Here is a 26,942-nt window from a genome sequence, read left to right as displayed (position 1 = left end):
ATATATTTTACCTTCTAATGGCTGGAGACAAATGTGAAACCAGTCATATGTAAGCATATCAACATATCAATTTTCCACAGTAAAGTTTATAAAATGCTGTGCCATTGTGCAGAATTGAAATTGTACAGCCTTTTAACTTGCAGGGATGGGCACTACATTATCATTCCATTTAATTACCTTGTTTCATTTACCTTACCTCAAATCACTTATGCATAATCAGAATTGGAAATGAAAGATGCCTTGATGTAGGCAAAGGATTATTTACAAATCGGGCTGAGTTAGACAGACACTTAGTATTTTTTTTAACCTTTATTTAACTACGCAAGTCAGTTATTTAAGAACAAATTCTTATTTACAATGATGGCCTACCCCGTTAAACTCTGTCAGTTGACCCAAAATGTATGCAGACATAGTGCATGCCAACAGTGTTCCGTTTCATAGTTTAGGGACTGAATGAATATTTTATCCACTTAAAGTTGAAAACTGCTGTAGCGCATTTCAGCTATCCAGACAATGTTCTGCAAGAGCCATTGGTGACCTAGTTATCCCTGTCATTCTCTGCACACAGGATCCAAGCCTGCGTGCCGATTCTCCAACCGTCTCCCGAACTGTGCACTTCCAGTCATGAATTTAAAATCATTGGATTAGTGAAATCATTCGCTAGAGGGATTTTCCACCATCGTTAAAATCTATGACGTGGAGTGTGCAAGGGCACGCTTTGGAAAAGGGAGGAGAATTGGTATTTGCAGCCAAACTATCATACGAATCTTTCAATGGGAATTTGTGCTGTTGAAAATATCCTTTTCTCAGTGTTGAAAGTAAAAGAAAAACACAGTAACTGGAATGTCTCATTTCAAGAATGTGCTAATACTTGTGATGGCTTATGCAGTGTTACAAAATATATAGTCTCGTCCACCAGCCGCCTTTCTCTCACTGTTAGCCTGGGGACGAGGTTACAAAGATATAGACGGGTCATGCTCTGTGTGTGAATGTCTCTCTCTCTTTCTGTCTGTGTTGAGGTCAGTAGGTGGTGTGCTGCCTGTCACCTTATTTCCCTTATGGCAGTGTTATTCGACAACTAACCATCAAGCTCTTCATTAGTTATACCAGCTGGGCTAAAATAAAAATATGCAACTGTGAGTACTGGGGTTGAGAAACACCGCCAGAAGAGATGCTGCTTAATGTGAAAGCACATTCCAACAATCACACAACTTGTCATATTATTAACATTATATACAAAAATATATATTCATTTTCCAGTGAATGCATCCCATAATGATGGGAATCTTGATATTCTGTCAATCATTGCCTGATGTAAAGCGTGGGGGCATTTTAATGAATGACGTAAAATAACATGCATTGGATCACAGCACTTTCTGATTGACAGTACAAAGAATTCCTGATCATTGAGGGGGTAAATTATCTCCCGCATATCCCCAGCCTACCTGTGCGACTCTAAATTCTACCCTGTCCCTATGGCTAGCAGATGCCCCGTGTGTTGGAGGCCCGTAACGCCAATCCGGCCAAGGTCCTCCAGGCGAACGTGGAGAAGCGTGCCGGGCAGGTGCCAGCTTTGTCGATGTACCCTGAGGCGATGCGGTGGAGCTGCTTCGCGCCAAATGTGTGATAGTGTCCCGGCATTACCTGGTCCACCTGCTCGCTGTCCACCAGCCCCACCAGGCGCTCACAGCTGCTGATGTAGTCGCTGACCTGGCTGGTGGGCAGCCAGTCAATCATGGCTCCGTCGTAGACCACGTCCCCGCTGAACAGCATCTTGTTGTCGCCATCGTGTAGGCAGATGCTGCCCCGGGAGTGGCCGGGCATATGCAGCACCGTCAGCTGCCTGTCACCCAGGTTGATGACATCACCTGAGGTAGAATGAGGAGAGAAAGAAAGATGGGGAAAACAGACAAATTGAGCAATAAGATATTCCAACTGCATTGCAGCACTGACGCAGCAGAAGTGTATTGACCAGTGCTCAGATTACACAGGGATCAGATGCTGGCTGGGGAAGTTTGAGCCAACTTTTTTTAAATGTGCGGCAATGCGTGAAAATGTGACAAGACGGACCAAAAACCTGCCATAATTAAGAATGTGTTGTGGTCTGATCTCTGTGGATGGGATTGAATGTGTGTACATTCTCCCTTTCAGGCCATGTAGTAATTCAGTATGTCCGGGTCTAGTCTGCTGTATTTCCTTGGCTGAAATAAAATCCATCAAAGTCATCAGCTGAGTATGAAAATAGCATATACAGTGCCTTCAGAAAGTATTCACACCACTTGACTTTTTCCACATTTTGTAGTATTACAATGTGGGATAACATTTTTATTATTAATGGAAAATAAAATGAATATGTATTCAACACATGCTAATATCACATTTGGCAGTGATTACAACTGTGAGTCTTTGAGTAAGTCTCTAAGAGCTTTGCAAACCTGGATTGTACAATATTTACCCATTATTTTTATTTTTTTATTCTTTAAGCTCTGCCAGGTTGGTTGTTGATCATTGCTAGACAGCCATTTTCAAGTCAAAACTGTAACTAGGACACTCAGGAACATTCAATGTCGTCTTGGTAAGTAACTCCAGTGTATAATTGGCCTTGCGTTTTAGGTAATTGTCCTGCTGAAAGGTGGATTTGTCTCCCAGTGTCTGTTGGAAAGCAGACTGAACCAGGTTTTCCTCTAGGACTTTGCCTGTGGTTAGCTCAATTCCATTTCTATTTATCCCCCCAAAAAACTCCCTAGTCCTTGCCGATGACAAGCATACCCATAACATGATGCAGCCATCACCATGCTCGAAAATATGAAAAGTGGTACCCAGTTATGTGTTGTGTTGGATTTGCCCCAAACATAATGCTTTATATTCAGGACAAAACGTTTTTTTGATTTTTTTTTTTTTTTTTGCAGTATTACTTTAGTGCCTTATTGCAAACAGGATGCATGTTTTGGAATATTTTTATTCTGTACAGGCTTCCTTCTTTTCACTCTGTCATTTAGGTTAGTATTGTGTAGTAACTGCAATGTTGTTGATCCATCCTCAGTTCTCCTATCACAGCCATTTAACTCTGTAACTGGTTTAAAATCCCAATTGGCCTCAGTGTGAAATCACTGAGCGGTTTCCTTCCTCTCCGTCAACTGAGTTAGGAAGGACGCCTGTATCTTTGTAGTGGCTGGGTGTATTGATACACCATCCAAAGTGTAATTAATATCTCTAAAATGCTGAAAAGGATATTCAATGTCTGTTTCTTGTTTATTTTACCCATCTACCAATAGGTGCCCTTCTTTGCGAGCCATTGGAAAACCTTCCTGGTCTTTGTTGTTAAATCGGAGCTCGACTCAGGGAATTATATGTGTGGGGTACAGAGATGGGGTAGTCCTTCAAAAATCATGTTAAACACCATTATTTCACACAGAGTTAGTCCATACAACTTATCTGACTTGTTAAGCACATTTTGACTCCTGATGTTATTGCTAAAAACATAGTTCATAAATGTAATCCATTTTAAATTCAGGCTGTAACAGAACAAAATATGGAAAAGGTCAAGGGGTGTGAATACTTTCTGAAGGCACTGTACCTTTGCAGATACCGGCATACTGCAGAGTAGGGCTATTTATGATCCTAAGAGGGCGGGAGGTAACCTAGTGGTTAGAGCATTGGGCCAGTAACTGAAAATTCGCTGGTTCAAATACCTGAGCCGACAAGGTGAAAAATCTGCCGACGTGCCCTTGAGCAAGGCACTTAACCCTAATTTTCTCTAGGGGTGCCGTATTACTATGCTGACCCTGTAAAATCAACACGTTTCACTGCACCTATCCGGTGTATGTGACATTGAACCATGATCATAAATAATCTTTCTTATGGGACCCATTATAAGGGCTCGCGAGTGGTGCAGCGGTCTAAGGCACCGCATCTCAATGGCATCACTACAGACCCTGGTTCAATTCCAGGCTATATCACAACCGGCCGTGATTGGAAGTCCCATAGGACGGCGCACATTTGGCCCAGCGTTGTTAGGGTTTGGCCGGGACATGCCTTTATTGTAAATAAGAATTTGTTCTTAACTGACTTGCCTAGTTAAATAAAGGTTAAATAAAAGAAATAAAATAAGCAACAACATTGTACAGTTCATGTAACTGAGTCAATAAACATATTTAGGGTGTGGAACCTCATCTCAAGAATGCGCAGTCAGACTTTTAAAGCTCTGACTTATATTGAGAGTGTATGATGGAATACAAAACAGGGAGGGGTAATGCACGTGTGTGTGCGCGTGTGCGTGATGGGAGGTCAGTGTTGGTGCTCTGCCAAGTCTCTGCAGTATAAATTTCCCTTGGGAAGCAGCCTAATGTGAAAGCGTATTCCAATGCAAAGTCTGTAACAAGGGTTGCAGACACATCCATAAATGCCTGTGTTATCACATTCATATTGACCATATCCTTATCTCAACATCATACAGCAAATGGTCTTCTAGATTTCTGTAACAATTATGCCACCACATCGGTATCTCTATAGAATTTTTGGTTTGGTTCTTACCTTCTTGTAGTATATGTGTTGGTTGTACAGCCTTGACTCTGTATTGCCTGGCCCTCCATCCCGGCCAGGGAGCCTGGACTATCTCTCTATCGGACAGCCAGGTGACCGTCTCGAAGTTGTCTCCGTTAGCCAACGCATCGACCTCTGCACTGTGGACCCCGACTTGTTGGAACTGATGCAGACCACCTGAGTGGTCGAAGTGGGCGTGGGTGGCGATAGCCAAAAGGGGGTTCTTTCGCTGCGGGTCGTCTCCAAGCAGACTTTTGGAGTTAATGTAGTCAGGTAAGCTCCTCAAACCCAAGCCTGTGTCTATCACTACGTCTTGGTGAGATCCTCGGAGGAGCCAAATATTAGCTCTGTTTGACGATTCGAAAAACTTCTCCTGGATCCAGTATAGTCCTTCTCCGAGGGATTTATGCGCGTACCAGTCCGTGGCAGACATCCCAGGTCATGCACTTGGCGACGCGTAATAACAAAGCTGTCAATTGCCGCTGTTCTGCTACACACAGGTAATATCACTGTATTTGAATGTCTAAGATTTTAATACGCAAAAAAATAATGGTGGCCACCGGACACACCCTTGTGGGAGGAACGCATGTTGATTGGACGGATAGATGTATGACGGCACTGTGAAACCAAAAAGCTATTGGTTGGAACACACCTACCCATGTCGTCAGATAAACAATGCCAACGTATGCATCGCCGCAAAGTAACAGCTGTGCTCAAAGGAGAAAGACGAGGACCTGCAATTCACCGGTGGCGTGGTAATTAGGTCCTACTTTTAACTCCATGACATTCGATTTGATTAACCCACACAGAACAAACATGCAATGGATTTCAATCCACAACATGGGCTGACTGCAGCTAGGTTTCCATTCAATTTGTGACAGCTTTTTTTCATGCGAATATTCTAAAAATCTGCCTAAAACAATATGCGACTTTTCCCACCAGAGATTTGTTTCCATCAAACTGACTTTCGCGATATCAAATATTTTTCAACTCTAATGATGGTTGTCATAAAACCGTTGCGTTATATAGCAAATGTGCCCAGTCTGGTCATGGCACATGTGCTCTATCTAGCCAACAGCTCACAGAACAGTGCTGGTAGGCAACTTAGCCTACATTGTGAGAGTATTGTGGATCAACGACATTATTTGTCAAACGGCAGGAAAGCATCGATGATCATGTCACCAGAAAATGACCCTCGCTCATCACCTTGCACATTCACCACCCTGTGAAATTCATCAATGTATTTCATCTGTAGCTTAAAAACTGCTCACTTTCCCGAGTCATAGTGAGAGGACCACACAACATAATCATCAGCATCGCATGACTCCAAGTGTACTTCGATATGATGGTTATTATATCAATATTTGCGCATAAAGGCGTTTCCACCACCATTTCTCGCATAATTAATTTGACCGAAACAAAAAGATCCCACCATGTCGAACGACAATTGTCAGCATTTATAAACTTGTACCCGCATTTAATGTTTCCATCAGCCCGGGCGTTAGTTTTCTCATACATCAGGTAATTCATGGGAATGAAAGGGTTGGATGGAAACGTAGTTAGTGATGCATTGCCAGCTGATACTATTTACCAGGTTTACATCCAACCTTTTTATGCGAGTAAAGTGCATGTCGGATAAAAAAAAAAAATCATGCATTTTTGTCAGGGCTGATGGAAACTTTCCAAATGTCGACGAAACAAAATACGCAAGACAAGTTGTGGTGTTGGTAAAATGAATTATGCGAGAAATGTCAGTGGAAACGCTCTTATGCACACATTAATATAGGTTAATAACCATCCTATCAAAGTAAACTTGTTGTGTGGTCGTCCCACTATGTGTCGGGAAAACATCCAGTTTATTACAAATTAAAATGGATGAACTTCACAGGGTGGTGAGTGTGCAAGGTGACGAGCTTGATGCTTCTTTCCAATAAATATCGAGGGTCTTATTCTGGTGACATGACAAATAAAAATAATATTGCTCTTTTGTCCATAAGATTTGCGATTGTTTTCATTTTTCAAAAACCTGAAACAGCTTTTTCCTGCAATCTAGCTCATAATCACTATGCTTAATTCTATGTCAAAATGTGTCAATTTTTCTGCAAATCTAAGCATACCTCTGTATCCTCCTGACTGGTGGAAATGAGTTTTATTCAGTACATGTATTTATTGGTTGCTTTTCTAAAGTCTACCAACCTTGCTAGCTACTCGAATTTCGTTGATAACCTGAAATGACTTTTTGGTAGCTGTTTTTAGCAACGCTAGTATTTACACACTAGATTTGCAAGCAATTACATGGTAAGAAAAAAAAAACGGAACAGTCCGCTGTAACTAAAAGTTAAGTACAATTATATTTCAGCTTACTCTGTAAATTGTCTGTAGGCTTGATCCTTATGCGGGGGGGGGGGGGGGAATAAAATAAAACATCTAATGGAACAGAATTTCCAAACGTGCGTCTGTTGTAGACCCATGCAGTTACTCAGCAAGGTCAGTTCCTCTGCTTACCTCATGGAAACATAAAAAGTCCCCCACAACTTCTTGCTTTTTGTTTTGCAGGTATTGCACATGTGAAGCACTTTAATTTTGACATGAGTTAAGCAGAGAGGAAGTGGTTCTACAAATCAAATAACAAATTGAATGAAATGGTATTGTCACATGCTTCGTAAACAACGGGTGTCCTTTTCCAACAACGCAGGGGTAAAAAAATAACATTGCTATATACAGCAATGTTACAACAGACCCACGTTTGGAAAGTCTGTTTCATTTATTTTCTATTGGATGTTTAAAAAAAAAAAAATTGTCAGCATCTTCCTAGCGATGCTAGTGTGTAAATACTAGCATTTCTAAAAGCAGCAAGCTTCTTGGTAGATAGTTATGAGGTTCTAGGTTTCTAGGTTCTGGGCTAGCTAAAGCCAACTTCATAAAATTGCTAGGTGGCTAGTAGTATTACAGCGAAACAACCAAAAAGTAAATATGTATAAAAACAAATTACAGGACATCTGAGGGGGCATGTGAACATCACTATGTCCTCTGTAATATAGGTTATCGTGTGTTGGAAGCAGTAGCCCACTCATAGTGCAGACATGGCTGGTGGTAAAGGCCGTGGTATAGCTGCCTTCAGCTTCAACATCGAATCCCTGGGCCTCAGCAGGGGGAATATGCCTCAGACCAGAGAGGGGCCCAACAAGCTGTATCCAGTGAGTAGCACTATACTGACTGCATTTACCAGGCTTATGGTCTCTGTTTCCTGGGCCAGTAAGTTACATTGCCTTGGGAAGAATGGGCTTTTTAGTACATTTATATCATTCAGTTTCCCAACTCCAGTCCTCCAGTACCACCAACGGCACACGTTTCAGTTGGAGCCCCAGAAAACCCACATGATTCAACTGATTGACGGCTTGATGATTTGTTAAATTGAATCAAGTGTGCTTGTCCGGAGCTGTTGGCGGTACTGAAGGGTACTGTTGGGGTTACTGGAGGTCTAGAGTTGCGAAACACTGATTTAGCAGACGCTCTTATCCAGGGGGACTTACAGGAGCAATTAGGGTTAAGTGCCTTGCTCAAGGACACATCAACAGTTATTTTCCCCATTCAGGATGTGGAGTTCAAGCCTGTGCCGTTGAAAGAGGGAGAAGATGAGGACTACATGCTAGCCCTGAAACAGGAGATAAGGGGAACCATGAGACTACTACCCCACAACATCAAGCCTCTGGCTGGGAAAGGAGGTGAGTGTGCATTATCAGCAATGGTGAGTGTATCTCATCATCCATTAAGACAATGGCATGAGGTGAGGTAATGTAACACCCAGGAACTGAGCTATTTAACCATACCTTATCTGGAGACAGAGAAGCTGATCTAGGAGAGAATATTGAGTTATAAATTCCTGGCCTGACTAAGCTTGGATTTAGAGCACATTATTTTCTGGGGTAAGATGATGTATCCGTATCAAGTGCAGCCTTATCATAGCTTATTGATGTATAGTAGAAATAATGGCTTTATCTGTATTTTTGAGTTCACTTGGTCATATGCTCAATGTACTACAGGAGAAATGAGTATTTAAGAGAGATTTCCAGCAGGTACAAAATGTGCTTGCTGACTTAATTGAGTGTTTAGTTTCCGTTTGTGTGAGTATCCATGCATAACCTTTACTGTTTTCATATCAAATAGATGTTGAAAGATACAAGGAGAGGTATCAGAGGCAAAACATGTTGGATGAGTGGACACCAGGTACTTGTTCAATTTGGTCATTATCACATTAAAGTCCCCATGCAGTCTTTTTTAAAATTGTATTTTAAAGTCATCACTGTGTCTGATTAAATCATGATGTGGGTTTATTTCATGAAAATAACTTAAATATATTTTTTGTAATTTATTTCCTTTTGCTATTGAACTGCTCAGTCTGATCGTTTGGGCGAGTTGACAGTTTGAAAATATTTCCATACAGTGCTGATTGGCAGATGGGATTGTCTAGAGCAGGGTTCTCCAACCCTGTTCCTGGAGAGCTGGTCCTGTAGGTTTTCACTCCAACCCTCATCTAGCGTACCTGATTCTAATAATTAGCTGGTTTAAAAGCTGAATCAGGTTTGTTACAACTGGGAGGGTAGATCTCCAGGAACAGGGTTGGAGAGCCCTGCTCTAGAGCCTACCCCGCTTACCCCTTGAAAGTAGGAGGATACATATGCAAATAAAAGATGACTGGTCATTGGTCAGAATTATCAGATCAGATTGATCTGTGGGCCAAAAACAATTTTTATTCAAAATAAATAAAAAGAAATAAATATTGTAAGCAAAACCTGAGTCTGATTTCCAATATTATTAACTTCTTTTAAGATAACTTCTCACTTGTTTGTCATTACAGACTGGCAGCTTTTTCCAAAAGAGCTGATGCCTCAAAAGAAAAAGTTGAATGTAAAACCAGGTACTTAAAGTTTGTGTAGGGATAATCAATCATATCTTTTATATTACAATTGTGATTGTATGCTAATAACTATATTTCCAAATGAACGTAATATAGTAGGCGCAAAGAAGAAACCCATAAAGGTATCAAGCAAAGAAAAAGCAGATGTACTCAGTAAATTAGATGTAAGTCACTTGCATCACCTTTATTCCTTTTCACTTATTATACATTGCATGTTTTAAAATAATAAATCAATTTCTGGAGGGGTTGGGACTAGTTGGGATTTTCTGTACATTCAGATTTGACATTAATAGCATGATAACATTGACTTGTATAATGATAAAATGAACATACCCATCATATAATGTTTTATGTGTGAAAGCTGTTTGTAAATCTGGATAATCATACAAAATGGCTATTTCTTCAGGAACTTGAAAAGAAAGACGATGTAAAATCAGACGAGGAGAAAGAAGAAAAGAAAACTACAGAGGAAGGAGAGGAGGAAGAAATTGGAGAGGAGTTGGAAGAGGAGGAATTAGAAGAGGTAAACCCCCCCCCCTAGTTGTAATATATAAAGCCCAATTTTGATCTAAATCATCCTTAGTAGTTAACTTCTATCGCACAATGTATTGTATTTCAAGTTGTTCGCTGACACACTTCCATACCATCAACTTGGTATTGAGACGTCTCTGATGGTTTCTGGGTATGATAAATGACATGTTTACAGTCGTGGCCAAAAGTTTTGAGAATGACACAAATCTTAAAGTCTGCTGCCTCAGTTTGTATGATGGCAATTTGCATATACTCCAGAATGTTATGAAGAGTGATCAGATTAATTGCAAAGTCCCTCTGAACTGAATCCCCCCCCAAAAAACATTTCAACTGCATTTCAGCCCTGCCACAAAAGGACCAGCTGACATCACGTCAGGGATTCTCTCGTTAACACAGGTGTGAGTATTGATGAGGACAAGGCTGGAGATCACTCTGTCATGCTGATTTGAGTTCGAATAACAGACTGGCAGCTTGGAATCATTGTTCCTCCTCTGTCAACCACTGTTACCTGCAAGGAAACACGTGCCGTCATCATTGCTTTGCACAAAAAGGGCTTCACAGGCAACGAGATTACACCTAAATCAACCATTTATCGGATCATCAAGAACTTCAAGGAGAGCGGTTCAATTGTTGTGAAGAAGGCTTCAGGGCGCCCAAGAAAGTCCAGCAAGTGCCAGGACCGTCTCCTAAAGTTGATTCGGTTGCGGGATCGGGGCACCACCAGTACAGAGCTTGCTCAGGAATGGCAGCAGGCAGGTGTGAGTACATCTGCACGCACAGTGAGGCGAATACTTTTGGAGGATGGCCTAGTGTCAAGAAGGGCAGCAAAGAAGCCACTTCTCTCCAGGAAAAATATCAGGGACAGACTGATATTCTGCAAAGGGTACAGGGATTGGACTGCTGAGGACTGGGGTAAAGTCATTTTCTCTGATGAATCCCCTTTCCGATTGTTTGGGGCATCTGGAAAAAAGCTTGTCCGGAGAAGACAAGGTGAGCGCTACCATCAGGCCTGTGTCATGCCAACAGTAAAGCATCCTGAGACCATTCATGTGTGGGGTTGCTTCTCAGCCAAGGGAGTGGGCTCATTCACAATTTTGCCTAAGAACACAGCCATGAATAACGAATGGTACCAACACATCCTCAGAGAGCAACTTCTCCCAACCATCCAGGAACAGTTTGGTGACGAACAATGACTTTTCCAGCATGATGGAGCACCTTTCCATAAGACAAAGGTGATAACTAAGTGGCTCGGGGAACAAAACATCGATATTTTGGGTCCATGGCCAGGAAATTCCCCAGACCTTAGTCCCATTGAGAACTTGTGGTCAATCTTCAAGAGGCGGGTGGACAAACAACCCACAAATTCTGACAAACTCCAAGCATTGATTATGCAAGAATGGGCTGCTATCAGTCAGGATGTGGCCCAGAAGTTAATTGACAGCATGCCAGGGCGGATTGCAGAGGTCTTGAAAAAGAAGGGTCAACACTGCAAATATTGACTCTGCATCAGCATCATGTAATTGTCAATAAAAGCCTTTAACACTTTTGAAATGCTTGTAATTATACTTCAGTATTCCATAGTAACATCTGACAAAAATATCTAAAGACACTGAAGCAGCAAACTTTGTGTAAATTAATATTTGTGTCATTCTCAAAACTTTTGGCCACGACTATGTAATGTCTGAAGATCACAATACGCAATATTCACTGAACAAAAATAGAAACGGAACATGCAACAATTTCAAAAATGTTAGTTACAGTTCATATAAGGAAATCAGTCAATTGAAATTAATTAATTAGGCCCTAATCTATGGATTTCACATGACTGGGAATAGAGATATGTATGTGGATCAGAAAACCAGTCCGTATCTGGTGTGACCACCATTTGCCTAATGTAGCGCGACACATCTCCTTCACATAGACTTGGTCAGGCTGATGATTGTGGCAGATGGAATTTTGTCCCACTCCTCTTTAATAGCTGTGCGAAGTTGCTGGACATTGGTGGGAACTGGAACACGCTGTCGTACACATCAATCCACAGTATCCCAAACACGCGCCATGGGTGACATGTCTAGTGAGTATGCATGCCATGGAAGGATTGAGACATTTTCAGCTTCCAGGAATTGTGTACAGATCCTTGGGGGGGCCATGCATTATCATGTTGAAACATGAGGTGATGGCGGTGGATGAATAGCATGACAATGGGCCTCGGGATCTCATCACGGTATCTCAGTGCATTCAAATTTCCATAGATAAAATGTAATTGTGTTTGTTGTCCGTAGCTTATGCCTGCCCAAACCATTACGCCACCATGGGGCATTCTGTTCACAACGTTGCCATCAGCAAACTGTTCGCCTGCACAACGCCATACACGCTGCCATCTGCCCGGTACAGTTGAAACCGGGATTCATCTGTGAACAGCACACTTCTCCAGCATGCCAGTGGCCATTGAAGGTGAGCATTTGCCTACTGAAGTCGGTTACGACACCGAACTGCAGTTAGGTCATGCCCCTGGTGAGGACGACGAACACGCAGATGAGCTTTCCTGAGACGGTTTCTGACAGTTTGTGCAGAAATTGTTAGGTTCTGCAAACCCACAGTTTTATCAGCTGTCCGGGTGGCTGATCTCAGACGATCCTGCAGGTAAAGAAGCTGGATGTGGAGTTCCTGGACTGGAGTGGTTACACAAGGTCTGCTGTAGTGAGGCAAGTTGGACGTACTGACAAATTCTCTGAAATGAGAGTAGAGAAATCAACATTAAATTCTCTGGCAACAGCTCTGGTGGATATTCCTGCAGTCAGCCTGCCAACTGCAAGCTCTCTCAACTTTAGACATCTGTGGCGTTGTTGTTTGACAAAACTGAACATTTGTGGCCTTTTATTGTCCCCAGCACAACTTGTTTTAGTTTATTAATTCAACCATTTAAAAAAAAAAACAAGCACACATAAAACTTAAAAGCCATACATGAATAAAATCATCGACGATAACACACAAAGTCGGACTTATTTCCATTGTGGTCCTCTTGAGACAAGATGGCTAGACAAGCTCAAACACAGTATGGCAGCGAGATGATGATGATGATAATAAATAAAACATAAACACGAAGAAGAAGAACATCTATCTCATCATTGCGGTTATATCGTAGGGTACATTCAAATGGGCACAGAAGACATCAAACCATTTTTTTAACTTTATTTTTAAAGCTGCCAAGCGAGGACGTTGTTTTTATGGGTAGAGGCAACTCATTCCACTCTGAGGCGCCAGTATACAAGAAAGTACCTTTCCCAGCATTACTCCGGAACCTGTATACTATTATCACACATTAGTAACACCTAATCTGGTACTGTGATTGTGTGCATCCCTAAAATGGGGAAAGTAATCAGTCAGATATCTGGGTGCAGAACCATAAATATTCCTGTAAACCAAACCCAGTCTAATCTGGGACACTTTAGCATCAACAGGCAGCCAGTTGAGTTCCTGAAAGCAGCTCATGTTTATAGGGAAGGACATTCAACAAGCACTTACAAAAATGACTGATAATTGGCTGAGAGAAATTAAAAATAAAAAGGTTGTCGTGGCTGTTTTGTTAGACTTCAGTGTGGCTTTTGACATTATCAATCATAGTCTGCTGCTGGAAGAAACGTATGTGTTATGGCTTTACACCCCCTGCTATATTGTGGATGAAGAGTTACCTGTCTAACAGAACATGGAGGGTGTTCTTTAATGGAAACCTCTTCAACATAATCCAGGTAGAATCAGGAATTCCCCAGGGCAGCTGTCTAGGCCCCTTTTTTTAGTCTACTAACGACATGACACTGCCTTTGAGTGAAGCCAGTGTGTCTATGTATGCGGATGACTCAACACTATACATGTCAGCTACTACAGCAACTGAAATGACTGCAACACTTAACAAAGGGCTTTAGAATGGGTGGCAAGGAATAAGTTAGTCCTAAATATTTCAAAAACCTAAAGCATTGTATTTAAATAATGTGGAAATTGAGCAAGTTGAGGTGACTAAACTGCTTGGAGTAACCCTGGATTGTAAACTGTCATGGTCAAAACGTATTGATACAACATTAGCTAAGATGGGGAGAAGTCTGTCCATAATAAAGCACTGATCTGCTTTCTTAACAACACTATCAACAAGGCAGGTCCTACAGGCCCTAGTTTTGTCGCACCTGGACTACTGTTCAGTTGTGTGGTCAGGTGCCACAAAGAAGGACTTAGGAAAATTGCAATTGGCTCAGAACAAGGCAGCAAAAATCTCACCTGGCTCAAAGTAGAGGAGAGATTGACTTCATCACTACTTGTATTTGTGAGAAGTATTGACCTGTTGAAAGCACTGAGCTGTCTATTTAAACAACTAGCACACAGCTCAGACACCCATGCATACCCCACAAGACATGCCACCAGAGGTCTCTTCACAGTCCCCAAGTCCAGAACAGACTATGGGAGGCACAAACTACTACATAGAGCCATGACTAGATGGAACTCTATTCCACATCAGGTAACTGATACAAGCAATAGAATCAGATTTTAAAAAGTAAATAAAAATACACGTTATGGAACAGCGGGGCCTGTGAAGCAACACACACGATAACATACACACTATGCACATGTATTTTGTGTTGTAGATATGTGGTAGTGGAGTATGGGCCTGAAGGCAAACACTTAGTGTGTTGTGAAGTCTGTAATGAATGTATTGTAATATTTTTAAAATTGTTTAACTGCCTTAATTTTGCTGGACCCATAATAAATACAAAAATGACCCTGATAAACTTATTCCGGCCTTTCTGGAGCTTCCCATTCAGAAGCTTAGATAAGCCCCCAAACCAGGAAGTACTAGTGTAGTCAAAATGACATTGAATGAGGTCAGTTGCTAGCAGTCTGTGGATAGCAGTCCTGGTGGGATATTTTATCAATTGGGTCAGTGCAAGTGATCTACAGAAGTGCATAGATGCATTGTGGGTTGGGCTATCTTCTTTGCAAACGTGAGTATTGGAAATCTCCTAACAAAATGATTTCCTTCACCAGTTAATCATTAGTTTAACACAATTTAGAGATCTTCATAGAATACATTCTGATAGGGCGGCATGTAACACATCCCCAACAAAATCGGCTTTTTGGAAGGCAGATATCCAGCCAGACCATCTCCAGATCGATTATATCCGATCTGATGTTATAAGCAATGTCCAATCTTACGAAAGTGCACATGTGTAATGATCACGCTGTTTAATCAGCTTCTTGATATGCCACACCTGTCAGGTGGATGGATTATCTTGGCAAAGGATAAATGCTCACTAACAGGGATGTAAACAAATTTGTCCACAAAATTCAGCTCATGAAACATGGGACCATTACTTTACATGTTGCGTTTTATTTTTGTTCAGTATAAATGACATTTAATAGCTACAGTCCCTATGCACATAGCACCCTTACTAAAAAAGATTGCAGTCCAATTGCAATATGCTGCAAATATTGCATCCAAAATAAGTTGTTTACAGTAATTTGTAACTGCGTCAAAAATACCTGCCGACTACAGTTACAAAATGGCAATCTTTTATTTTTGCAAGGGCATTCACACCAATGGGGAATGTCACAATTAACACTTGCCTTTTTGTAGGAAAATGACTACATTGCCAGCTACTTTGAAGATGGTGATGATTTTGGTGCAGGCAGTGATGAGAACATGGATGAAGGAGCCACATATTAACCTCAACTGTATGGATGTTATCTCAAGAGCATACAGTATTTAAAAATCCAAAAGAATGTTGACTGTCACTCTTCCAAATGTATTTCCCCTGCAAATCATGATTTATTGTTTACCAAATAGCTGTGACTAACACTGTCATCAAGTTCATATTTTGTTTGAACCTACATTTACAATGTGAGAATCATAAAGATGTTTGAGTGTAAATGGCTCTTTTGTAAATAATTGTATAAACAAACGTGCAAAGTCTGAGCATCAATAATTTATTCAAAATATACTTATTTTTCAGCCTGTTGTAGTGTTCCACAAGTTCAAGGCACATACTGTTTGTTACACATGATTTTATGAAATGGACATGAGGGAAAAGGAACTAAAATAACATGTCACTAGAATATAGCAAGCTAGTGTTTGGGAATATTGTGCATTTCCTGTTTTGTTACCATGCCCTAAGTAGAAATATAGGTTTTGTGAGTCAAAATGCAGTTCTCCCTAGACAGGCCAAAAAAATATACAAGCAAGGTTCAAGATTTGTAACACATTTTAGACAATACTGATATTGTAAGTACAAGACCAATATTCCTCAAATTACTGTCATTGATAAGTGGCAGCAATCAGTACTTTTCTGACCAAGCAAATAACCCTCACTTTAGACAGGGTCATTGGGATGTCCAACTGACATCAACCCATTAAAGTTGAAACCTCATATGGTAACGTAGGGGTTAAGGGTAGGGACATCCCAAGGATCCCTGATAGCACCATCCCTTTAGACAGCGTTACGGAAACAGTTCCATCAGCTGACAAAGGGGACAATAAGCAGTTGGGTACCTCTGTGCGGGGAAAAAGAAAAAAATGCTTTAAAAACGTTTTAAAAAACATACGTATGTCCACGGAAAATTATTCCCCTCCATAATTTTCCTATGGATTCTGTTCCCCATAAAGTGATTCTCAGATTGTACCAAATAGAACTGCTCAGAAATATCTCCCACTCCTTCAGTGTGACTCTCACCCTCGCTACGTTTTCTCTTTCTTGGGGCCAAGGTGGTCATCCACATTGTGTCCATGTGAGTCTGGTTTAGGTACGTTTCCAGCATGAGGTCTTGAGTTGGGCCCTCCATTGATTGCCACAGGCTCAGGCATCTGGGCATTCTGCATGCCATTCGGATTGGCCGACAGCGTGGTGGTGTGGTGGCTCACGTCCACCTTCATCAGCACCTCGTAATACAGCAGGTAGAACACTGGTGTGACGATGCCAACCACCACCATGATGGCCACCGCCATCCACCACCTCATGCCCCAGTCTGCCCCATGGTAGGGGTCCTTCCTGAGGACAGGCTTGAAGTCAGGCTCCCCCAGTAGTAAGGGCTGCTGGAGGGTCAGGGAGGAGACCACCTCGTTCAGGCTGCTTCTGGAGGTGCCAGTGGACTTGACCAGCAGCTCAATGTCCTTGTCCTTCTCCTGCAGGAAGCTGCCCACACTGTCTGTGGAGGAGGAGGAGTCTGTGCAAGTCTCTGTGGAGACGGGGGGCTGGTGGATGCGTCGGTGGCCTGTGGGGGAGGCAGATTTGAGAGCAGTAGTGTTGTGGGTCTCTGTCAGCATGCTGAAACGTTTCACAGGGATCTTGATGGATCTCAGCGCAAAGAAGTCCTGCTCTGTCAACAGGTTGTTGGCCCTCTTGATGTCTGCTACCTATGATACACAGATACATAACAAAGGAGTTGACTTTGTGTTTTATGTGTTGCAAAAAAGTAGAGAGAAGTCAAAGCTACATGTCCGGTCTGTCTGAAAGGGCTTGTCATTAGAGAGTAAGACAGGGATTAAGGTTGACTTACTGAGCAGTGGTACTGCAGGGAGAAGCTATTCAGAGTGTCCCCTTCTTTAATGTCTCGGACCAGGTGGACAATGTCGTCTGACTTCTCCCTGGAGGTGCTCCTCCGGTCCCGGCCTCGGGTGCGCAGCTCGTAGCTCTCTCCGTCCTCAGCGAGATCGTTCTCAGCGCTGTTCCCAAATAGGTAGGCATGTCCTCCATTGGCAGGCTGCATCGTCGTGGCTGACTGGAAACCATAGTGCTGGCTTCTCCCAGTCATTTTTCACTTCAAAGAGAGGAGCGAGACATTGTTATTGATAGCTATACAACAGCTTCAGTTACAAGTTTCAGATGCATTAGCAAGGTATATATCAGCCTGTTTTTTAAGGTACACCTAGGTAGTTAGCCTACATTCATTTACATTCAATATAGACAAGATCTCACATACTTCAAACCGTGCAACAGTAAATGTATCTTGCATGTGAAGCACAGCGCATTCAGTCCAACTCTTCCAGTTGAATGATCTTCATAGGGATGATTAAAGTCCATCAGTCTTGTAGGTTTAGTCAGTGGTACTGACTGATAAGATTGATGCCTGGGAGACGGCAGTGTACTGAAGCTCCTTGTTTATATAACGTTGGCATTTGTTTCCATTTGACATTCATAGAGGAACATCAGCTGCTGATGTGACAGCTTTTTGTCAGATAACATCTTGATAAACTTTGGCTAATGTTCAGAGGGCTAAAGCACAGAACAATGAGGGAGAAAATGGAACGATGTGGATTTTGGCCGACATTCTGCAAATTCTCAATGATACATTTAATGTCAATACAGTTCTGTTCCCAAAACTAAAATATTTGCTGAACAGAGTGTACAAAGTTTTGTAGACTTTAACCTTTGGCAAAGTTTTATTTTTTATATTTTAATTGCGTTGTTTAGGACTGCAAAGGCGATTTGAGTTATTGCCACTTCAAAGTAGGAGTTCCCTAACGGAAATATGAAAATGTTTACTAGAACGCGACAATAGGATCACGCTAGCTTGTGCTTGGCTCTGCCCACTGTGACTAATTTGTTCCCATTGGAAACGACAGGCTGTGGTCTATTTTAGTAATAAAAATCTTTGGCTAAAGTTTAAGCAGAAGTCACAGTTAGCTAACTAGCTCAGTTAATAACCGTCCCAACAAAATAACCATACTAACGTAAATTCACTATCACTAATATACTGATCAAAGATATAAACGCAACAATGTCAGAGACTTTGCTGATTTGGATTTCACATGACTGAGCACGGGTGCAGCAGTAGCCCACCCACTGGGGAGCCAGGCCCAGTCAATTAGAATTTGTTCTTCCCTACAAAAGACCTCTATTAAAAAGACAAATACTCCTGAGCCCGATCCCGCAGGTGAAGAAGCCAGATGTGGAGGCCCTGGGCTGGCGGTTGTGAGGCCGGTTGGACGTACTACCAAATTCTCTAAAACTACATTGAGGCAGTTTATGGTAGAGAAATTAACATGACATTTTCTGGCAACAACTCTGGTGGACATTCCTGCAGTCAGCATGACAATTGCACGCTCCCTCTACTTGAGATATCTGTGGCGTTGTGTGACGAAACTGCACATTTTAGAGTCGCCTTTTGTCCCCAGCACAAGGTACACCTGTGTAATGATCATGCTGTTAACCCAGTTTCTTAATATCAGGTGGATAGATTATCTTGGCACTAACAGGGATGTAAACAAAGTTTGAGAGTAACTTTTTGTCCGTATGGAACATTTCTGGGATCTTTTATTTCAGCTCATGAAACATGGGACCAGCACTTTAAGTTACATGTTGCGTTTATGTTTTTGTTCAGTATTATAATGAACATTCATAACGTTACGGAACATGGAGGTAAATGCTTGCTAGTTCTCTGGCTAACCTTAAACTAGTTCTCTGAGAACCCAAGTGGGGTATACCCAGTTTACAGCAGTCCTCCCTAACGTTTAATAAAGTTTACCGTCTATTTGAATGGGCAATCCCATCCATATGTAACCTAACACGTTAGTTATCTGCGGGAAAACAACTTGCCAGCTAGCTAGGTACGTACATTGTGTTCTCACCACATCAATTAACTACATTAGTAAAACGCAACCAAACACTTTGTTGCCCAACTGACTGAAGCAGCTGCCAGATAGCTACGTTAGGTAGGTTTCTAGTTAGCTAACTATTAGTTAGCTTGCCTGTCAAGCTAACGTAGAGCTAGCTTAGCTAACATCTGTACCCTAAGTGTCTTAGCTATCTGTAGTACATTCACGATTATTGTTGCTGGTAAAAGTCCGTGTTAATTTTTGCAGATTATAAGCGATGAAGCACCCAGACTTTACCTGAAAACATGAGCACTGTTCCGTCGACGACCTAAGCCACATCCATTCTTCCCCCGGTTTACTGGCGTTCGTTTGTTTAGCTACGCCACGTCAACAGAATACTAACGTGATGACGTACGTGGATAGGAACTCCAATTCTTGCATTGACCACTAGATGTTGTCGTCACTAGTTACCACATCCACAAAGTCATAAACCACGCCACTTTCTACAGTTTATCTTCTTAAAAAGTGATTTTAAACCTAACCCTAACCTTAACCGTAAGCTAAACCACACCGATAACAGTATACCTAACCCAAACCTCAAATTAAGAAGCACATTTTTGTTTTCATGAATTGTTACGATATATCCCATTTTGCTGTGGCTGTGGCAACTAGTTTAAACAACTAGATGGCGCAAGTGCTGTTCCTTATCAGAGGCCACGGGCTCGGCCCTATGATTGGGTCCAATTAGTTTGGCCCCTATCAACAGTAGTGGTATTTCTATAATTTATCTTGGACTGATAGCCAGCAAGGTGTCAGGTTGAGCGTAATTTGAAAACATTCATTGATAGGGCTATTCTTTTTGTTATAGTAATTCCTATCTATGATATTTAAAGTGTTAGGCCAAGGCACCGACAAATGATACTTGACTATTTTTCTTCTGAAAATGAACAAGTGCAAGTGTCCACAATTGGAGAAATTGGATAATTTTGAGGTAAGGCTAATGAACGTGATCTTCAGCAATCACTGTGCCATCTAGGGGCTGTTAGGCTATAGGAACACCTTTGAGAAGTTTCTTAGTGAACATTTCAGAATTACTAGGAAGAGACAAATTACGGTACATCTCAATCTACACATCATTCTAACAATAAACTTGAATCCCAAACGTAATGGTCACGTTTCTTTATGGTGAACCTCAGGTCATTTCAAGCATGCACTTCTAGGCCTATCGAAATAGCTGGGTGTAAGGACAACGGTTCGCTGGGTGGAGCTGTCCGCTACTTCTGTCGAGCTCCCCGAGGCAAATGCGATTAAGATTAGCACATTTCGCCTTCCCTCGACATGCGGGGAGTCCGCATAGTAGTTTTGTTTAGACAGTAGTGAGGCTGATCGACATGGCTGCGTATGTTCTTTCTCTCAGCGAACCCTTAAGCAGTCAGATGGATTGAACAAAAAACGATTGCACTACACCGTTTTGTACACAGAGGAAATACCGTTAGTTATTTGCCATATTCCGTCACGAGTGTGACGCTTTATGTGTGGTTGTTCGCTGGGGGTACCGAGAGCTGTCAAGAGCACCCCAAGAATTGGAGTAGGCTACGAGTATCAAGATGCATTCATTGACCAATAACGTCATCTGACAGAAACTTTGGGAGATTATTGATAGGCGTTATCGATGCCTATCAATAACAGTAGTGGTATTTCTATAATTTATCTTGGACTGATAGCCAGCAAGGTGTCAGGTAAGTCTGGATAAATTTCATAATTTTGTGAACAGGTGATTGATTTAACTATACAGCAAGTTGACTAATAAAACCGTTTTCCTGCAGGATTCTTGACCTTATACGCGCACCTTTCATTTGGGGCAATTTGATAGAATCTTGCAGTGGCTCGAATTTCTCAATTTTTCACTTAAGATTGTATTTGTTTTTCTTAATGCTACGTTAGGGTACTTCTGATTACTATAGAGTACTAACCTATGTCAGAGATAGTCCTATATGAATTTGTGCCCTTTACTGTCATCACCTGACAGCTCATGCAGAGGGATTGTCTAACACTGTAAGAAAACAATTAAAGTATTGAGCCACTACTAATTTAATGTTTAACAGTGCCAAAATCCCCTCGGAGTGGCTAATATATTTGAAAAGCCTAAATATTGATACAGTAAAATGACTAAATGAATGGCCGGGTAACCCATTGAGGAGTGAGACAAACGGTTCCATGGTTACTCTCTGGATCTTCAGTGTGGACACTGTGCTTTGTGTGTTTCCTCTCTCTTCCATTGAAATAAAACAACAATCCGCGGGGAACCGCCACACATGGTGCGCATGAGCTAGGACCCGCTCATAAAGGCCCTGTTGACTAATCTTACACTGGGGTCATTAGTAATCTTGGCTCACATTGAGTTACGCATATGCTACTGTAGAAGCTCGCATTGTGCAAGTGTGGCCATCAGTAAAATAACTGCTTTGCGCCACTTTTGCATGCATGAAATATATCTATTTTTTTTTACACTATGTTTTAACATTTAGAAGTGCCTGTCCGGTTTTCCATATAATTAATCATATCCACACCATCTTTAATTGATTTGACGTGATGTCATATTGTTGCGTTTAAGTCTCCTTTGTTGCTTCCTCTATGGTGCCACAGCTGAGTTAGATTCATTTTGTCAGTGGGCAGTGAACTACTTCTATATCCATTCAGCATACACCTGCTCCTCCTTTTTGGGATAATAATGCTGCTTCTCTATTAAGCCCTGTCTGCCAGCTTTTGAACAGTAATGCTTCTTTCCATAGTTAAACAGACATTTGGAGGTTTAAGTGTAGAATCAGACTGATTTGCTCTTGCAGCAAACCTAGAATGGTGTTTTCTCAGCTCTTTAATTCACAGCATTTGTATTAAGGGCCCAGTGCAGTCAAAATCCTGTTTTTCCTGTGTTTTATATCCTATTGTAAAACAGCTGATGACACTGTAAAAGTGAGAGAAAAAAAATGGTGTTGTTTAATGATAGTTGCTAGTTGAAAATACAATCTGCAAAGCAACTTCTAATCAGCAGGTTAGCATGGGTGGGAGTTTCGGCTTTCCATGGTGACATCACCATATGGTAAATTGATTAATAGACCAATAACAAAGAGAGTTCCAAACCTCTCTACCAATAATAGCTAGTTTTCAGCTTTCCCCTTCCCACTCAGACCACTCCCAGACAGTCCTAGCCAAATTCTTGTTTGAGAAATTTTTGTTGTTGCTAAAAAGCAGTTTTTGGCCATTTGAATGGAAATCTAATACATTAACCACATTTCCTTCCATTGATTTCATACTGATTAATTTACCTGGCGCATGAAAAAAAGTCTGGGCTGATGGAAACATGAAATGCAGATTTATAAATGGCAACAGACAATTTGTTCGACAAGTGGGATCTCCCGCTATGACTCGTGAAAGCATGCAGTTTATTCGTTTACAGATTAATTAAGGTACGATGAACTTCACAGGGTGGTGAGTGTGCAAGGTGATGAGTTTGATGCTCCTTTCCAATAAATATCGAGGGGCTTATTCTGGTGACATGATGATCGATGCTTGGCTGCCGTTGGACAAATACAAATAATATTGCTCTTATCCATAATAATCTCATAATGTAGGTAGCGCTGTATCTGCTAGCTATAATGTAGGTAGCGCTGTATCTGCTAGCTATAATGTAGGTAGCGCTGTATCTGCTAGCTATAATGTAGGTAGCGCTTTATCTGCTAGCTATAATGTAGGTAGCGCTGTATCTGCTAGCTATAATGTAGGTAGCGCTGTATCTGCTAGCTATTGACTGGAGAGCATGTGCCACGACCGGAGTGTGACAAAACCATCAGTAGAGTTGAAAATGCGATGGAAACTCATTTATTTAACTTTTTCATTCGGTACATGGTAATTTAGAGGTAAAAGTCATTTTTATGTGCACTACGTCATCACGCACGGCCTTTTATCAGCAAAAAGTCAGTTTTGATGGAGACATCTCTGGTGGGAAAATGCGCATATTATTTTATGCAGAGTTTAGAATATTCGCACCAAAATCTGTCGTAAATTCGATGGAAACCTAGCTATTAAGGTACTTAATTGTTACCCAGAAATTATTTGATATTGGTATAAAAATGTCTGTATTGGGTATTTAAGAGTGGTAAATCCCAGTATGCTACAGTAGCCACTTTCCACCGTGTTTGGGGCAGACTTGGGTCTTATTACTTGCCGTTGTTGCACTGCGTGTCTTTTGTTTGGTTGTCTCTTTTGTTTGTTTGCTTTTATGTCATTGCTTGGCACGACTTACAGCGCAGTCGCCTGTGTGTGAGTGTGAATGTGATTCACTGGGCGGAAACTGTTTTACTGCCTGCCCTGCTCAGCCTCTGTGGCTTCCCCTTACTGCAGCCACACACAAAGGGGACAGTGCCATAAACAGGCCGTGCTAATTGATAAGGTGCTAGAGTGCCTCATGGCCAGACTGAGATGGATGTCTGCTGGAGAGATGCCTCACAGGGCAAGGCGTGATGGAGCACCAGACAAAGAGACAGCCTCCCAATCAGCACCATCACAGGGGGCCAAGGTGATGTCCTGAAAACCCAACAGAGCACCCTCAATAAGAGGCGGACGATGTTAGGAGATAACCTCTTCTGGGCGCAGTCTAGATTGATCACAGACATGGCTGTTTTTGTGTTGGGAATGGCGGTGTTGGGACTGGGTGTACTTTAATACCCAGCAGCAGTTACTACCTCCCTCCCTCCCTCTTTCCCTCAATCCCTCCACACCCCTAGCATGCTGCCGCCCCCCCTCCTCCCCTTCCTGCTTCACCAAGCAGCGTGGGTAACGTGTCTGCATGTAGCTAGGAACCAAAGCAGGGGCAGCTGCCTCACCGATATGTCAAGAGCATTGATTTTATTATGTTTGAAAAGGAATCGTTCGAAGTGGAGCTCTGTGCTCCTCCAGCCTTCTGATGGAGCATGGAGGGGAGTGGAAAGTGCCTCATCCTGTGGGCCCTGCTTGCGTCAGGGTGACTCTCAGACTCCCGGGCCCAGATGGGGCTCTCTCTGTGGGCTTCTTTACAGGGGATAAGGTAAGTCAGTGCTGTGGATCTCTCCATGTATCCCTCCTTTAAACATTTGGAAGTCTTCACACCCCTCTTGGGTTACAATACAGTGTTCTCTGCTTATTCATTGTGCTCATTTCTTATTGTAACAATACTATGTAGATAGTTCAGTGCCACAGAGCAAGGCATGGCACTGACTTACGCTAAGTGTGTGGGAAAATGGGATAGAGATTAGTTCCAGTCTGGTTTTGTTTTCCACACCTTGAGAGTGTAAATAGTGGGGTTCCAGTCTCAGAGCTCTTTCCCACCACTTTGGGGCCTCGGCTAAAACAAAGCACCCACGCATGCCATTGGGCTGCACACAGTCACTCAATTCAACGAGCTCAGCCCAGCCCAGTTCACAAAGACACAGGAGCCACAGGAGCCACAGCACAGTAGCAGCGCAGTGGGGATATGACTGGGGTTAAGCAGTTCAGCTGAGTGCTGCTATGGAGAGAGACTGGGAGGCCAAGAACATGCTCAGAGAGCATACATAAATGGCATTAATTCCCTCTTGGTTTTGAGCATATAACGGGTAGTTTAGATCATTAGAGGTAAGTTATACTCTTATGACATGACAATCAACTCTCAGGCTAATAAGCGAATGGTGAATCAATGTTGCAGGTTGTGCTCTGTCTGTGCTGGTTGGTGGTGGGGCGCTCCTCGATTACGTGATGTTTGGTCAATGTTGAAAAGCACAGCTGTGGAAAGACAGCATAATTAGGGCTCTGATTCAAAAAAGGAGACATGAAGAGACTCTGAATGTGTTGTGGGGTGAAACACGCGCATACACACACAGACACACACAGACAGACACAGACACCACACACAGACACAAACACACACTTCATATTTCTCCTTGTTTAATTTGTTAACTTCTTAAACGGAGCGGAATATTTGAATAAATGGCGGTAGCATAGGAGGGACAAAAGAAAGGGTTCACTACCTTGCTAAAGGAATTGAAGGTCATTTGGTTTTTAGCGCTGCTGCGGTCAGTTAAAAGGCGGGTATTGAGTGTCCTTATGCTCAAATGTAAGAGAGATGACATGAGAAGAAGCCTGTCTTAGGTTATGTCATCACCACATGTTTTAAGTTGCAGTAAAAGTCTAAAGCTATTGCCGTCACGTTGATAGAATAACAGTGAGTCACTTCTCGACTTTGTCAGATAAATGATGGATTCTAATTTATCCACTGTTGAAGTGTTTATAGACTGTGTTCAGAGTACTTTTGTCAGTTTCAAGCTAACCAGTAAGACAGTATCATGTTTTAGTAGAAGTTTACTTTGGAGCAGAGGGACAGGAAAGTGGCGGGACACATCATGAGCCCTTGGAGAGGTCCAACAATCCTGAGGTCTCTTTATTTTACCTGACGGACCGCAATTGTTATGCAGCGGTTTCTGATGTGAGAATCGTTCGGTCACTACAGCCAGAACCAGACCTTCCTCTAAATCCATTCCCTATGCACGCACGCAAACAGGTAAACAGAAATGCACACACGTACTCTTTTAATACACACACACACACACACACACACACACATTGTTCTGTATTGTACTCTGTAGGGCCAAAGAAGAGCCCCCCTACAGTTGTCTTGCATCCCATTTTCTTGGGGCATTGAACTTGAACTTCGACCCTCTCTGATGTTCTTAAAGCCGCCTTAGAGACTTAGCACCCTGCTGGGCCATGCGATGCATCACCAGCTTGTCCACTCTCACTGAGGTCCATAGCTGCTACTTACCTCAGCTTCAACAAAGGACTGTCAATAAAGACTGAATTTACTATGCCACAAACCTATAAATCATTTTGAACATGTTTTGCAGTTGCTACACTATCTCTATAATATGACCATTGAAAGTAAGATATACAAAGCAGCAATTCTGTCAGCTAGATATTCCCTAGCCATTAAAAGCCTTCATTTGATTGCTCTCTGGCTGCTGTTTAGTGCTCCTGTTCTGTAGGATTTACTGACCCCCACTCCCCCCTCCATGGTCACAGTGGTAAGTTTATCCATCCGGCCGTAAACACCCGCGGGTCGTACCTCTTATCCTGGTTAGAGGGGGAGCCACGTTTCCTCTCCTAATTTACAGGGGTCAGTTGGAGAGTCACACACAGACTCCCATTGGAGGGGGTCACAGATAGATCACGCTCCCCGGATCTCACCCTCATTAGACCCACCCCAACCCTACTCTACACCCCAGATCCCACCCCATTCTCCTGCATTAGTCACCCCGATGAGAGCCTTAGTCAGGGGATATAGACAGGCTGGATGGCAGCACTGCT

At 42.2% G+C, this 26,942-nt stretch overlaps 4 protein-coding genes across 12 annotated transcripts in view; 2 read left to right on the top strand and 2 right to left on the bottom strand.

Annotated features, from left to right (window-relative positions):
• Positions 1 to 294: 294 nt before the first annotated feature.
• mblac2 (metallo-beta-lactamase domain containing 2) lies at positions 295 to 4,975 on the bottom strand. Its single transcript, XM_014160908.2, has 2 exons — positions 4,534 to 4,975; positions 295 to 1,868 (listed from the first exon to the last, which is right to left on the bottom strand). Exons 1-2 carry the CDS (start codon positions 4,973 to 4,975, stop codon positions 1,480 to 1,482), a joined length of 831 nt encoding a protein of 276 aa, XP_014016383.1. The 3' UTR covers positions 295 to 1,479.
• Positions 4,910 to 15,950, top strand: polr3g (polymerase (RNA) III (DNA directed) polypeptide G). Of its 3 annotated transcripts, none has more exons than XM_014160909.2 (8): positions 4,910 to 5,042; positions 7,584 to 7,739; positions 8,138 to 8,267; positions 8,710 to 8,769; positions 9,401 to 9,460; positions 9,557 to 9,624; positions 9,867 to 9,983; positions 15,615 to 15,950. In XM_014160909.2, the coding sequence occupies exons 2-8, from the start codon at positions 7,626 to 7,628 to the stop codon at positions 15,702 to 15,704; spliced, it is 639 nt and encodes a 212-aa protein (XP_014016384.1). In that variant the 5' UTR covers positions 4,910 to 5,042; positions 7,584 to 7,625; the 3' UTR covers positions 15,705 to 15,950. The 3 variants fall into 3 exon arrangements, with proteins under 3 accessions (XP_014016384.1, XP_014016385.1, XP_045560267.1); XM_014160910.2 differs by lacking the exon at positions 4,910 to 5,042 and adding an exon at positions 5,208 to 5,297; XM_045704311.1 differs by lacking the exon at positions 4,910 to 5,042 and adding an exon at positions 5,229 to 5,305.
• On the bottom strand, positions 15,944 to 19,966 carry lysmd3 (LysM, putative peptidoglycan-binding, domain containing 3). Of its 2 annotated transcripts, none has more exons than XM_014160907.2 (3): positions 19,866 to 19,966; positions 17,531 to 17,791; positions 15,944 to 17,387 (listed from the first exon to the last, which is right to left on the bottom strand). In XM_014160907.2, the coding sequence occupies exons 2-3, from the start codon at positions 17,783 to 17,785 to the stop codon at positions 16,713 to 16,715; spliced, it is 930 nt and encodes a 309-aa protein (XP_014016382.1). In that variant the 5' UTR covers positions 17,786 to 17,791; positions 19,866 to 19,966; the 3' UTR covers positions 15,944 to 16,712. The 2 variants fall into 2 exon arrangements, with proteins under 2 accessions (XP_014016382.1, XP_045560266.1); XM_045704310.1 differs by lacking the exon at positions 19,866 to 19,966 and adding an exon at positions 17,954 to 18,983.
• A 924-nt stretch (positions 19,967 to 20,890) lies between these two features.
• The window catches only part of adgrv1 (adhesion G protein-coupled receptor V1), a 195,358-nt gene continuing 189,306 nt past the window's right edge, over positions 20,891 to 26,942 (top strand). For 5 of the 6 annotated variants that reach the window (XM_045704309.1, XM_014160914.2, XM_014160913.2 and 2 more), the window contains exon 1: positions 20,891 to 21,307. In XM_045704309.1, the coding sequence (XP_045560265.1) occupies positions 21,241 to 21,307 (67 nt within the window). In that variant the 5' untranslated portion in view covers positions 20,891 to 21,240. Of the gene's footprint in view, positions 21,308 to 24,412; positions 24,652 to 26,942 lie in introns of those variants that run through there. The other variant, XM_045704308.1, reaches the window with a different exon arrangement.

The sequence above is a fragment of the Salmo salar genome, chromosome ssa20 (genome assembly GCF_905237065.1).
Source record: "Salmo salar chromosome ssa20, Ssal_v3.1, whole genome shotgun sequence".
Classification (NCBI taxonomy): domain Eukaryota; kingdom Metazoa; phylum Chordata; class Actinopteri; order Salmoniformes; family Salmonidae; genus Salmo; species Salmo salar.
This window is presented reverse-complemented; position numbering and strand designations above follow the sequence as displayed.

Coding starts and splice junctions, on each gene's coding strand:
- polr3g (XM_014160909.2), top strand. CDS start 7,626: ATGGCTGGTGGTAAAGGCCGTGGTATAGCTGCCTTCAGCTTCAACATC. Junction 7,740..8,137: donor GGCCCAACAAGCTGTATCCA/GTGAGTAGCACT, acceptor TTCCCCATTCAG/GATGTGGAGTTCAAGCCTGT. Junction 9,984..15,614: donor AAGAGGAGGAATTAGAAGAG/GTAAACCCCCCC, acceptor GCCTTTTTGTAG/GAAAATGACTACATTGCCAG.
- mblac2 (XM_014160908.2), bottom strand. CDS start 4,975: ATGTCTGCCACGGACTGGTACGCGCATAAATCCCTCGGAGAAGGACTA. Junction 1,869..4,533: donor AACACATATACTACAAGAAG/GTAAGAACCAAA, acceptor ATTCTACCTCAG/GTGATGTCATCAACCTGGGT.
- lysmd3 (XM_014160907.2), bottom strand. CDS start 17,785: ATGACTGGGAGAAGCCAGCACTATGGTTTCCAGTCAGCCACGACGATG. Junction 17,388..17,530: donor CCCTGCAGTACCACTGCTCA/GTAAGTCAACCT, acceptor TGTGTATCATAG/GTAGCAGACATCAAGAGGGC.